The sequence below is a fragment of the Trichechus manatus genome, unplaced genomic scaffold (assembly GCF_000243295.1).
Source record: "Trichechus manatus latirostris isolate Lorelei unplaced genomic scaffold, TriManLat1.0 scaffold00327, whole genome shotgun sequence".
NCBI lineage: Eukaryota > Metazoa > Chordata > Mammalia > Sirenia > Trichechidae > Trichechus > Trichechus manatus.
The window spans coordinates 379,441-393,129 of NW_004444263.1; the positions used below are offsets into that span (position 1 = coordinate 379,441).

At 55.0% G+C, this 13,689-nt stretch overlaps 1 protein-coding gene across 1 annotated transcript; it reads right to left on the bottom strand.

The window, feature by feature from the left end:
• Nucleotides 1–360: 360 nt before the first annotated feature.
• EHMT2 (euchromatic histone lysine methyltransferase 2) lies at nt 361–13,678 on the bottom strand. The gene is made up of 27 exons (XM_004390766.2): nt 13,399–13,678; nt 13,086–13,304; nt 12,709–12,968; nt 11,684–11,768; nt 11,551–11,591; nt 11,236–11,391; nt 9,678–9,812; nt 9,475–9,589; nt 9,210–9,311; nt 8,840–8,988; nt 8,604–8,747; nt 8,289–8,524; nt 8,029–8,211; nt 7,844–7,926; nt 7,250–7,356; nt 7,029–7,151; nt 6,846–6,947; nt 5,664–5,768; nt 5,400–5,554; nt 5,145–5,312; nt 4,365–4,509; nt 3,972–4,049; nt 3,516–3,631; nt 3,294–3,380; nt 1,569–1,647; nt 1,217–1,392; nt 361–812 (listed from the first exon to the last, which is right to left on the bottom strand). The coding sequence occupies exons 1-27, from the start codon at nt 13,676–13,678 to the stop codon at nt 632–634; spliced, it is 3,810 nt and encodes a 1,269-aa protein (XP_004390823.1). The 3' UTR covers nt 361–631.
• Nucleotides 13,679–13,689: the final 11 nt, after the last annotated feature.

The following is a 13,689-nucleotide window of genomic DNA, read 5'->3' on the forward strand; positions in this document are numbered from 1 at the left end:
TAGTCCATGGCAGGAAGGACCTGGCACGTTCCGATAGGAAAACCCTTCATAGTTTTGCGAAGGGCCTCACCTATGGTGGTTATTTTCATGCCACACCTTCCCTCCAAAGATTAAGTGTCAGGATTTGCCTTTTAGTCCTTGACTAAACCTTGCCCCACAGTGGTCCCCTACCACCCTGCCCTCCCTCTGGGCAGCCGTCCACACCAGCCACACCTGTCCAGCTTGCTTCCCATCCCCTCTGCCCCTTGGATCCACATTCCTGCTGCCATGTGTACCCCACCCCTCAATCACCCAGATAGTTCATTATCAAATCTAACAATTTATTGAGAACAAAAGAAACCAGTTGGCAAAAAGGCCCGATTTCAATTCATCCAAATTCAGCTGAGGATGGGGAACAGAGGGGCTGCCAGCCCTGAAGTCACACTCCCAGGGAGGAACCAGCTCTGGGAGAAGGGGGCTGTCAGACCTCCAGGGCCTGGCTAGGGTATCTGGCCAAGGAATGTGTCAAGGGCTAGGGTGGGGAAAAGTTGGCAGTGCCCCCAGGGTGGGCCATGAGCAGCAGGTGGCAGAGGCTGCTGAGGCAGGTGGCTGGCCATCAGGGGTGGGGAGGGAGAGTGAGTGTGGTCCATTCTCAGGGGTTGACAGGGGGCAGGGAGCCGAGCTCGGGCAGCAGCTCGGGGTGGGGGTCCAGGCGGGCCAGGCGGCTCTGCTCCAGGGCAATGGCCTCGGCTGAGTGCTTGCACTTCTCAGAGCCACACTGGCAGGTGAAATACTTGCTTTTGATGTCCCAGAAGCGGTCACCATAGTCAAACCTGTCAGAGGAGCACACGGGGCTCAGGACCCAGACCCAGCTGCCCTGAGTCCACCCCAAGGCCTCTGACGAGCCTGCTCCCCAGGAGAAACTCAGGCACCCATTCCCATCGTCCTCTGATAAGCGCTAAGCCCTTGTATGTTCTTTCGACCTGCAGCATCAGCATCACCTGGGAGCTTGTGAGAAATGCAGAATCCTAAGCCCCATCCCTGACTGACTGAATCAGAATCTCTCGGTGAGGTCCAGGATTCTGTTCTAACAAGCCCTCCAGGTGGCACTTAGGTACACTGAAGTCTGAGCGGCCTGCTCTAACCTACGCCCGGAAACCAGTGCTCCCCGGCCTTCAGCAACCGGTCGCAGGCTTGTTACATCTCCCACACCGGGAAAGGTCCTGGGACGCCTCACCCTAGCTCCTCCCCAGTCCGGATGTCTCGGGAACTGAAGAAGGCAATGCGTGGAAACCGCAGGTCTTGGTGCAGCATGAAAACCCGGACGGGGATGATGTTGGGGTCGCACAGGTGGTTGATGAAGCGGCTGATGTTGCCATAGTAACGGGCATCAATGCAGTACACCTCTCCATCCTGAAGGCAAGAGCATCACTTTCCACATCTCCCCCATCCTGCCTGCCCAGCCAACTACCAGTAACACCTAGTCCCTCCTTCCCAGGTATCCAATCTGCTGACTTCCCAGGGGACCCTAGGAGCCCAGCCACTGGGAGTGCAGGGGTGGGATGGTGGCATAGGGGTTTCTTGCCCACCTTGTTGTCTAAATCGAAGAGGTAAGAATCATCCTCTCTCACATCGGCCTCAGCATCAGAGATCAGCTCCCCGACATACCTGTTGGGCAGCAAGTGGTGGTTCTCAAAGTGAGCAGGGGTTATGGGAAAGCTACTCCAGGCCCCGTCTCTCCTCACAATCCCATGGAACCCCCTTCCACTACTCCATAAGCTGGTCCAGTCACCATCCATGAGTCCCACAGACCACCAGGCTGAGGGTGGTGGGGAGATCCAGGGAAGAGGCTGGACATCACATGGGAGGGAGGTGGGTCCAGCCCCCCCAGGGGGGACTCAGGAGGAGCATGGGGATATACACATGTAAGGGGACAACATAGGACACAAGATGCCAGCTCCCCACTGAACAGCTGGAACCACATGCAGGACTGGCAGGTGTGAGGGAAGCCCGAGGCAGGCAGGCCAGGGATGACCTGGAGAAGCTACAACATGGAAGTTAAAGGTACAGGTTTGAGACTTGTCAAAGGAAGATTCCAGTGAGCCTAAAGACGCCAAGCCTCTGTGGTTACGGGGATTAGTATTTATTGGCAGTTGGTTGGGTAGGGAAATTTGCTCAGGTGTAGTTAGACACAGAGAGGTTTGTGTACTTAGGTCACCCGACCGGTGGTGGGCAATGCAGGACTGAAGGACGGGAGGGGGTCAGGGCTGCAACGAGAGCCAGAGCCACAGAAGCCAGGAGGAACTCGAGGAAGGAGTCAGCGTGAGAACAGCACACTGGGACAGCGAAGTGAGGGACAGGAGCTGGCGCAGGATGGATGGGTCGAAGGGGTGATGTCAGGGTCCTGGGAACCAGAGTAGTCTAAGGAGGTGTCAGGAGAATGACGACTGCTGAGAGGCAGCATCTGCAGAGGGTGAGGGCAAAGGCAGATTCTGGCAGGGATAAGCAGTGAGCGGATGGTGGGGACATGGAGGCCTAGGAGGAAGGGGGGCACTTGTCCAAGCTGAAAGGACGTGAAGGAGAAAAATTGGGATAGAAAGCCACCACGACCACCACCAACTGCTGCTGAGTTGATTCCAACTCATGGCAGTCCCATGTGTGCCAGAGTAGAACTATGCCCCCCAAATTTTCAATGGCCGATTTTTCAGAAGCAGATTGCCAGGTCTTTCTTCCAAGGCACCTCTGGGTAGACTCGAACTGCTAACCTTTTGGTTAGCACGGTTAGCTAAGGGAAAACCTGTGTTAAGTTTGAAGGCTATGAGGTAGGAGCCAGGGGAGAGGAGGTGATTACAGAGGCTGGGCAGTGAAAGGACTGATGGAGAGGAACAAGGACCCTGAAAAGGAGGACTGAAAGATAGTTATCATCTCCATTTTACAGACAAGAAAAATAAGGCTCAAAGAGATTCAGTAACTTGGCCAAGGGCACAGTGTCAGATCGGCTTAAACTCAGGGCTGCCTGTCTCCCAAATGAGCACTTTTCCCAGCTCAGAGGGCAGGGGAGAGAATGTGTAAGGATCAGAGATATGTGGAGGTGAAGTGGGAGGAAGATGCGGGCACAGTGACAGAAGGCTCTGGGGTCTGGGCAGAGTGGAGGTGTGGTCCTTGGCTGTGGGAGGGGGGCACAGGAGGCTGGCCAGAGTGGGGGCAGTGAGAGGGATGGGGCCCGTCTGGGAGAAGAGCAGAGAGGGAGGCCTGGGCAGTGGCTGTGCATTCACCCCTCACCCCCAGGTGCCAAGGTGCCCCAGCAGACTCACTCGCAGATGAAGGTACCCTGGGGGATGGTCTGCAGGGCGCGGACCCCCCAGCCCATCTTGGCTGTCCGGTAGAGCTGCAGTCGCACCCTGGGGGCAGGAGGGATGGCGATGTTGCCGGGAGGGGCCTGGAAAAGCCCCAGGGTAAGGGAAGGGGCACCCCACCACTTTCTGCTGATGAAGGGGGTGAGGCGTGTATGGGTGGGCTGCAGGGTGGGCCCTCACTTGATGCCGCTCTGCACCACCCGGTTCTTGCAGTTCCTCCAGCAGGAGCAGGCCTGGTTACACTCAAAAATCAGGGGGGGCTCGATCTTGTTAAACTCCTGGAGAAGCCGCCCATCCTGGGGTCCAGAGGGGGGGAGAGTCGTCTGTGTGATGCCCACCTCAGCTGCCCAGGACCCCCAAGACCCCATGGAAAAATGCACTGTTGCCCCACCCCAGATGGGGGAGGGGGACTGAGGGAGGCCACACAGGCTCTGAGACCGAGAACAGGAAGCACACAGCCATGACCCTTGATTTGCATATACCTGGGCATGGCCCATCTCTGTCCTGGCAGTGCCCCAGGACATCCCCAGGTGCTGCCCCACCCTCACAGCCACTTCCCTCTCAGGGCAGGAGGTGAGAACAAGGGCCCAGGGAGTGAACATTGTTCAGGTCAGATCCTCTGAGGAGAGGACACACCTTGTCATACCAGCACCGGATGCTAAGCTGGCCACACAGGCAGTTGGAGCTGGAGCAGTCGTCCACACACGTGCAGTGCTGGGCGGGCAGGAGAGGGTTAGCTCAACCCCCAGATGCTCCCTGCCCCCCAACTGCTATCTCCTCTGGGGGTTCATGTTTTAGGATAGTGGTGGTCAGGGTCCCGGGGTGAAGGAGAATCAAGATATTGCTGATGGGAGTATCCCCAGAGCTGCCCTGGGGCCTTCCTGTGGTTTAGAAAAAGGAGCCCTTCCCCTGAGTGGACACAGCCCCCCACCCTCAGCCAGGTGTCCTGGTTAGCCCACAACATGCCCTACTGTACCTGGTTACTCTGGGTGTCCCTTTGGGAGGGCCTCTGGCCAGCCGCTTGCTTACCTGCAGGTGGGTGATGTTGCGGTCGATGTTCATGGTGGACGTCTCGCAGTTCTCTGAGATGTACTTATAGTCCTCGGGGCAGGGCTCCCCGTCCACACCGTTGACACAGGGAATGGGTACGTTCTCATAGCCCCGAGCGACATCCCTGGAAGCAGAAGGGGAGATGGAGCTGGAGGGCTAGAGCAGCGCTGAGGGGCTCCCCCAGGTGCAAGCAGGGGCTAGGGAGGCTCAGGGAGCTCACGGGGGCATGGGACAGAGCTGGGGATGGTGCCGGGTTCACTGGTCCATGGGGAAGCCTGGGGGTGGGTCTGGGGTGGTTCTAGGGGTTCACTGGGGCATGGGGAGTAGAGTTACCACATAAAATACAAAACCTCAATTAAATTTGAATTTCAGATGAACACAAAATAATCTTTAAATATATCCCAAATATTGCTGGTAACTTTTTTTTTAAATTGTGATATATATATAAATAATGGAACATTTTTCATTTCTAGATTCTTCACACGTACAGTTCAGAGACGTCACATTCATCACATTGTTCAACCATCACCATTAACTGTTCCCAAACTTTCCCATCACCCATAACAGAAGCTCAGTGTCCCCTTACACTAAAAAACTATTCACTTTTATCTGAAACTCAAATTCAACTGGGTGTCCCCTACTTTTATTTGCTAAATCTGGCAACACTAGTGGGGACAGGACCAGGAACAGTTCCGGGGATCCAGTGGGGTCTGGGGATGTTCTGAGCGGTTGATGGGGACCAGGGAGGGCCTGGCCTACCGGCAGATGATCTTCTCGGTGCGGATGGCCCGGTTTCCCACTCCCAGCCGCAGCTTGCGGTTTAGCTGGAGCGCAAACCACACATCGGAGCGCTCGGGGGTCAGGTCCCACGCTGTGTCCCCTTCCTTGTTCCGCAGCTCAGGGTTCGCCCCACGGGACAGGAACAACCTGGGGAGGGGACGGGGAGTCCATGGGGTCTGGGGCAGTGAGAGGTGGGGAAGGGGAATCAGGAGATGGAGCCAGGTGGCGGCTCACAGTACGCAGTCGTGATAGCTCTCCCGGGCCGCAATGTGTAGGGGTGTGTCCCCGTGGTAGTTGACGGCGTGCAGGTCGCAGCGGGCGTTCAGGAGGACCTCAGCGATGGCGGCGCTGCCAGTGAAGGAGGCCCAGTGCAGGCAGATGTTTTCCTCCTGTGGATACACAAGGGGAAGGGATGGACGCAGGCCGCCAAGCCCTCCACTTTGCTCAGGGGCCTGGGGATATCCCCACCTCCCCCAGCCCGACCAAACTCCCACTCACGTTGTCAGTGAGGGTGACGTCGGCGCCCCGTGTCAGCAGCATGCGTATCACCTCAATGTGCTTGTGCTCTGCGGCCCAGATGATGGGCGTCCACCCACCACTGTCCTGTGGGTGGGGAGAGAGGGAGGAGGGTCAGGTGGGGCCAGCTCCTCCTTGGCCCCAGAGCAGGCTGGGCCAAACAGTCAGGACCACACATTCTGCACGCAGACTGAGTGTGAATCCCAGCTTGACCACTCACAGGCTGTGGGGCCTTGGGCAAGTCACGTAACCTCTCTCGGCCTCAGTTTTCTCATCTATAAAATAAAGCTTACAGTGGCTATTGTGCAGGACTGCTGAGAGAATTAAATGAGTAATTTTTTTCTTTCTAAAAAATACTTGTTTCCTAGGTGTGCCCACTGAAAAGTCCTAGAAGCAATGACAACCCAGGGGCAACAAACACACCCAGACACACAAACCGTATTCTCTAAAAAAGATTTCCCATTTAAAGGAACCACAGTTTCTTTAGAGAAATGGCAGATTCTGAGTTTGGGGCAGGACATGTTGTGTGAAGGCACTCAAAGCTTCTGAGTCATGTCAAAAGCTGCAGGAGCCTACTTCAAGGGCTCCCCCTGGTTAAAGATGGAACAATTCAAAGATCAAAAAGAATGACACCAATAGACTAAAGGCGTCCCTGGGTAGCGCAAATGGTTAAATGCTCAGGTGCTAACCAAAAGTTTGCAGATTTGAGTTTACCCAGAAACACCTTGGAAGAAATGCCTAGCAATCTACTTTTAACAAATCAACCACTGAAAACCCTATGGAGCGCAGTTCTACTCTGATACATATGCGGTCACCATGAGTCTGAGTCAATAGCAACTGCTAACAGACTAAAACACAACCGACATATATGAGAGTCCAAGAGTTACTAAGAAACTCATTGGTCACTTTCAGAGATCAGGGCAGCAGCTCATTATTCTGAAAACGATAAAAGAAAACAAGCAAGAAGAGAGGAAAAGTCAAGAGAAATACAAAAGAAAATGAAAAAATAAATGGAGACAGACATGAGTAGCGTTGACTGAATGAAAAGGTCGGCGATCAGGTGAAGGAGAAAGAGGGCCAGAGAGAGCCCCAGGCTAAGACAAAGAACCAGGTATCACACACCCAGAGGAGTTGGGGCCGGGTGTCCGCCTGGGGGCCACCAACCTGGGCATTGACATCCACCTGTCCCGTGCTGAGCAGCAGGCTGACCATCTCCAGGTTCCCAATTTTGGCCGCGTGGTGGAGGCAGGTGGAGCCGTCCTCTTCCTGAGGGAGACATAGGCAGATGAAGGCTCTGGCTGGCACTGCAAACCAGTCCCCGCCCCCCGGACCCCTCCCTGCCCGCACCTTGCTGTAAACGCAGCCGCCGCGCTGCACCATGTAACGTGCCACCTCCAGGTGGTTGTTCACCACAGCCTCCATCAGTGGTGTCCGCTGCTGCTTGTCCACCGCATTGATGTTGGCTCCAGCCTGCAAGGAGGTGGGACCCGGGCTCGCACCATGTGGGAATGGGGCTGAGGAGGGGGTCCAAGGCCCGGTCACCGAGGTAAAGGGCCAGCAATGCTGACCTGCAGTAGCACGTGGCAGATCTCCACAGAGCCCTTCTGGGCAGCCGCGTGCAGGGGTGTGCGCTTGCTTTGCTGGTCACTCTGGAAGTTGGGGTCCAGGTTGTCCACTGTGTGGAAATCCCATTACACCAAGAGAGGGAGGGATAAGCGGTGAGCAAGCCAGGGGGCAGGCGGCATCTCCTCAGGGCCCTAACCTGGGTGAGAGACCCCTCCTGGGCATCCTCTGTGCTCCCCTCCACCACAACAGTTATCAGAGTGGGGAATTAAGAGCTCCGGGAAGGCCTGGGTTCAAATCCCGGTCCTGCCCTTTAGTACTACTGTGCCATTGGGCAAGGTACCTAACCTCTCTGTGCCTCTACCCCCAGAAAGCTTACACAACCTGATACATACAAGCACCCAGCACATCACTCAGCACCAATGTACTCTCATCATCACCATCATCCTGGGTCACCTGTATGTTTTCCCCACACACCAAGTCCTTCAAGGTGAGGACTACACCCTTCATCCCTGTCCTCCTGGCCCTGAGCCCAGTGCCTGGTGCACAGTCGATACTCAGTACAGGTTTGCTGAACGAGCGAGTGGATGAATACTCACACAGCATCAGGATCACCTTTTGCAGCTCCCCCTGCTTCACTGACAGGTACAGCTGTCGTGGGTGGAAACGAAGCTTTTTCCGCCTGCAATGGTGAGGGAGGAGAGGGTCGGCTCCTGTGACTGGAGCACCAGCCTCCACGCCTGCGGAGTCGGGGCTTCTCCCACCCCACCCAATCCCCGCTCACCTCTCCGACTCCTGGATGACCAGGGCCTTTTCCAGGGCTTCTCGGCCTGGCCCAGGAGGCAGCCCCACGGCTGAGAGGCAGCCCCCATTGGGCAGGGTAAGGGAGGGCCCTGAGCTGTCAATGGTGTCAGCCAGGGGGTCGCAGGGGGGGCGTCGGGGCTCGCCGTGGCCTCGCATCCGGGCGCTACGGGAGAAGGTGCTGATGTCTGGGGGCGATATGGAGGGGGTAGAGACAGAGAGTAGAGACAGGGAGACCAGTACCTGGGCTGGGATGTGTCCGCTCTCCCAGGGGCATCCTGGGCCAGGGGTGGAGGGGCGGGGGCTGCAGTGCTGGCTGGTGGGGTCATCCCATCCCCCCGGGGGATGGTCACCTCCTGGGCCTCAGAGGCGTCCTCCCCACAGTGGGGACAGAAGACCATCCCATTCAGTTGGGACACGCAGGCCTTGTGGAAGCGGTGGGCCACGCGGAAGTCAGGGTGACACTCCAGGAAGGTACCCTGGGGGCGAGGAAACGAAGTCAGGTCCTGGAAGCCCCTCCCCCGCCAGGCATGCCTGCCTACTCCAGTGGTCACTCACTGCCGTGCAGAAGTAGCCACATCCTGGGCAGCAGTGATGTTTGACCATGCGGGCGCGGTGGGTCTCACAGAGCACCATCAGGGCCACACGGCTGGACGGCCTCATGGTCTCCCGCTTGAGGATGGCAGCGTTGCAGCCCGACAGCTGTGGGTAGTGAGGATACCAAGGAGAGACAGTGAGGCTGGGGCTCAGGGTGGGCCCTCCCTGCCACCTCTTCTAGCAGTCCAGAGGCCCACCTCTCCGTCCACACTCTCGGTGGCCATGCACTTATGCCCCGCCCTCTCACTGATGCGATCGATTTTGGGTGCCTCCATGCGGCAGCTGCAGAGGGGCAGCTCCTCAAAGCCACGTTCCGTCTCCAGTGAAGATGTGTCATTGGACACCCCTTGAATGGAGAGAAAAAAAAGAGCTGAGGAGGGCCACGCCCCTCATCCACTGGGACCCCTGACAGGTCCTCTCACCCCCACCCTGACTCTCCCTCCATGCTCTAGAACCCCCAAAGCCTGACTGTGAACGCCCTGGCTCCAACAGGTCTCCCTCCTCCCGGTTCCCTCCAGCCCAGAGGGCGCCCCCTAGTGGCTCCCTGTCCCAGCAAATGGCAATTACCAGCATGGTTGGGGGAGAGGGTCCCCTCGCTGGGCAGCTCCAGGGACCCCAGAGGGACCTCCATGTACTCAGTGGGGCCTGAGGAGCCCACACCATTCACTCCTGACACAGAGACAGAGAGAGTGAGAGTGCGAGCTCACCGGCACGCGAATGTGGGTACACGCGGGTGTACATGCGTGACCGTGTGTGCATGTGTGTGTGCGTGCTCTCTGGGGGCTAGGAGGGGGCTGGAGGAGGGGACCCAAAAGCAGAGCAGCACCCTCACCTCGTAGCTCCTTAGCTCGCGGAGGATCCCGTTTCCGCCGTTTCCGGGTTGGCTTCACCCACGGGCTGTCCTTCCGCCATTTCTTCTTGGCCTTGCGCCGGCCACTGGAGCCACTCTGGGGAGGAGGAGGAGAGTCAGGGACCCCAGCCTCCAGCCCCTCAGTGCCTGCCTCCTATGGGGATGCCAGCTTCCGGCCCTTTTACCCTATCTGACTGATTGCCTGACTCCTCATCTTCTTCCTCTTCTTCCTCCTCCTCTTCCTCTTCTTCTTCCTCTTCTTCCTCCTCCTCTTCCTCCTCTTCTTCACTCAACTGTTCAGCAAGAGCTTCAACTTCAGACTGGGGGAGAGGCAAGATGGGGCTGGGGGGACAATGACTCCCAGGCCACAGCTCTCTCCTGGGGTGGGGGAAACTTGAGAGAGAGGCAGAGCAGGACATTTCCAGCCCCGAGGATTCAGACAATGAGGTAGAAGAAAGAAAACGGCAACAACAAAAACCAGGAATGGTGGTTCCCTGGAGAACGGGAGTGTGGGCAGGAGAGAAAGGAAAAAGCTAGATAAAAAGAAAGGTATTGACTACTATACAGCATAAGAAAGGTGCTATAGTTACATGCAACCATATATGTGAGTCTTCCAACATAATACTGAGTTTTTTAAAAAACAAGCACCAGGAAACAAGTAGTATAATTCCCTTTTCATAAAGTTCATAAGTAGGCAAGACTACCGCTGGCTGCTAAAAATGGTAGGTGAAGAACTTTATAACCAATGGATCAGGCTGACATCACCTGAACCTGCTGGCCAATCCTGACATCACAAACAAGAAGCTCTGTGCTTCCTGATGTGATGCAACTGGAAGCACTTGGTACCTACTATCAAATCTTCTTGCAAAAAAAAAAAAAAAAAAAGGAATCTGAAGCTGATCATGCTTCTAGATCTAGCACTTTACCAAAAAAATGTGGCAGAGAGAAACATGTCAGACCCCATCCCAAGTAGCCAACTCCTAACACGAGAACTTCTGTAGGACAACTGACTTGATTCCTTCAACAAATAAATGGCAAGAAAAAAAAACTTTCAGAAGAAATGTGGAAGCTATATGTCAAGAGAAACCTAAGACAAATACCAATCAAATCAGTGTATGGACCTCGTTTGGATCTTGACAAACAAAAAAACATCACTTATGAATCAACCGACAAAACATGAAAACTAAGTAGATGTTAACAGTATTAAAAAATTAGAGGTAAATTTTCTAGATATGAAAATAGTAACGCAATGATGTCAAAATACAAAAAGCCTTATACTCATAGACCAAAAAAAAAAAAAACCACACACACACACCAAGCCCATTGCCAGTTGAGTCGATTTCAACTCATAGCGATCCTGTAGGACAGAGTAGCACTGTCCCATAGGGTTTCCAAGACTGTAAATCTTTATGGAAGCAGAATATCACATCTTTCTCCTGCAGAGCGTCTGGTGGGTTCGAAGTGCTGACCTTCTCGTTGGCAGCTGAGTGCTTAACCACTGTAGCACCAGGGTTCCTTTTGTTTATAAACACATATGAAAATACTAACAGATAGCATGGTATGGTATCTGGGATCTTGGATTTGCTTTAAAACAATCCAGTAGGTATGTGTGTTGGATGGGGACATTAGAGCAAGAAAATAAAAAAACCCAAACAAAAACCCAATAAACAACAAAACGAAGACTAGTGAGAAAACTCTGGACCTGGGGGAGTGCTGGTGGGAGGGCAGGCCTGCAGACCTCACCTTGCTGTCAGAGTCCACGCGCTCATCCACAGAGTAGGAATCGTAGTAGAGACTAAAGTCATCCCCCACCACCGTCTCCCACTCCTCCAGCGACCCAGGGTCCCCCTTCTGCAGGGTCACTTCTCCCGAGCCCCGGGCAGAACCCAACTCCTCCGACTAGAAAAAGATCAGAAAAATTGAAGCTGCTGGCAACCACCCCCATCAGCCCCCACTTCCTTTGAGGACTCAGGGTGTGGCCCCAGAGCCTAGACATACTTGGAGTAGTCTTCCCCCCTCCCAGTGGGAAGGCCTTGCTCCCTGCCTCTCCCAGCTCACCAGGCCACCTCCTGAGTTCAGCTTCCTCCTTTTCACCACATCTGGAAAGAAAGAGAGAAAGGGGTAAGGCCTGTGCCCTACACCTTCAAGACAGGCCACATCAGGCCACAGATGGGTAGTAGGTGAAACTGACCTGAGGTCACCTTCCCCAGCGAGTGCACATCATCACTCATTCGGAAATGCTGCACTTCAGGGGGCCGCTTCTCAGGGACTGGGGGCTGTGGGTGAGAGGGAGCATTTTGGATCAAGGAGTACCGACAGTTCTGATTAGCCTGGAGCCCCAGGTGGAGGCGGGTTGGTGAGTCACACCCTCAGAAATGCCATCTAGAGCCCCAGGAACCAGAACATAACAATAACAACAAGATGTCAACCACATTCCATAGCTAACACTCTTTACTCCCATTCTACAGATGAAAAAACAAACTCAGTAAAGCTAGACTTTATCCCTGTGATGGAAACCACATCCAGGACCAAACCCACTCATAGTGACCCTGTAGGATAGAAAACTGCCCCATAGAGTTTCCAAGACTATAAATCTTTATGAAAGCAGACTGCCACATCTTTCTCCCACAGAACTGCTGGTGGGTTCGAACCAACAACCTTTCAGTTAATGGCCGAGTGCTTAAGCACTGCGCCACCAGGGCTCCTTATATCCAGGATAGAATATACCAAAAGTCCTTAAAACCTTGCCATAAAGCTTCTGAGATTCTGGGGCATTTGTGATTTACCTCCTTTGTCATTTCTATGGCCTTTGCTTTCTTTCCCGCGGGAATTCCCAATAAAACCTTAAAATGGAGCAGCGGTAGGTTTCAAAGGAAGGAAAACATTCCCCTGGGGGCTTGCTTTGAGGTAGAAAATAAGAGTGGTTTGAAGTTTCTTTACATAATCGTTATCATAGGAGTAATTAAAACATTAACTATATAATTAACGCTTTAACATCTCTCTGTTCTACTACTCTTCCACTCCAAAAAAGTGAACTCTTGAAGACATGAACAGCGTTTGTTTACAGATTAAGTCCCAGCCCATTATTTAACAGGCAATAGATCCTTGGCAAATATTTAAATAAACTAAAAAATACCTGAAACTAAGTTTTTAAAAAGCCCACAAGCAGTTTAAGGTCTGTAATCCTACTTCACCCCACCCTGCCCCCACTCTCACCTGTCCATTTCCGGGTTTGGACATGGTTTTCCTGGCTCGGTGGACCTTAGGCTGCCCCTCTGGACTGGTGGTGGCTGGAGGGGCTTCAGGCCCTGCTGCTGCCACCCCCTGGGCCCCTGGCATACTCAGCAGCCTCATGGCCAAGCTCTGGACTGAAGGAGGTGACTTTCCAGCCCCTGTCATTGACATCTTGGCTCGACTGGGACAGACACCCCCACCTCCCTTGCTGGGGGAAGAGGGGAATGACTTTGTGGCATGGCCTAGAAAACAGATGGGCAGGCAAGCAGAAGGTAAGACACGAGGGAAGGGTCAGAGGATTCCCCTCCCATGTTACCGGCCCCCACAAACGTTACCCCCCAGGCTCCCCAGCCTCTCACCCAGCAGGATGCGGCCCCCATGGAGGTCCCCGTCTCCCTCAAGGCTCTCAGGCTCATCCCCAATGAGCGGTGTGGCTCCCACGGGGGTGTGAGCCCCCTCGTCGCCGACGGTAACAGTGACAGAAGCTGGGGATGAGGGGCCGGGTGGCTCCAGGGGATCGGGGTTGGCCTTGGGCAGGGTCTCCTCACTACCAGAGGTGTCCCCCAAACAGCCATGAACTGAACAGGAAGAGAAAAAGTTCAGGATTAAGGATTCAGGATCTGTGTTGGGGGAGGTGAAGGTCCAACTGAGCCGTTTCTGCCGTACACTCACCTCTCTCGGTGGCTCCTCTGGGCTCCTTTTCCAGCAGCAGCGCCCCCATCTCAGCGGGCGCCTCCCCCTGGGAGGGGAGACAGGGGACGGGAGGGCTGGTCAGCCCGGTAGGGAGCTGGGGGGCCCAGGACGCCTGGGCCCTGGGAAGAGAGAGCAGGCTCCGGGGCCTACCTCTTCCCCTATGGGGGCCCCCCCTTCCGCGGCCTCTGCTGCCCGGAGGGGCCGCACGACCCCTACCCCGGGCCCGCATCAGCCCCCTCCCTCTCGGTAGACCCCGCATCTCTGGGGCCG

What these genes read in the sequence shown, in the direction of transcription:
- EHMT2 (XM_004390766.2), bottom strand. Translation starts at nt 13,678, where the DNA reads ATGCGGGGTCTACCGAGAGGGAGGGGGCTGATGCGGGCCCGGGGTAGG. An exon ending in GCGGACACATCCCAGCCCAG is followed by an intron (nt 8,212 to 8,288) that starts GTACTGGTCTCC and finishes CTTCTCCCGTAG; the next exon opens with CGCCCGGATGCGAGGCCACG. An exon ending in ACGTCACCCTCACTGACAAC is followed by an intron (nt 5,555 to 5,663) that starts GTGAGTGGGAGT and finishes GTGTATCCACAG; the next exon opens with GAGGAAAACATCTGCCTGCA.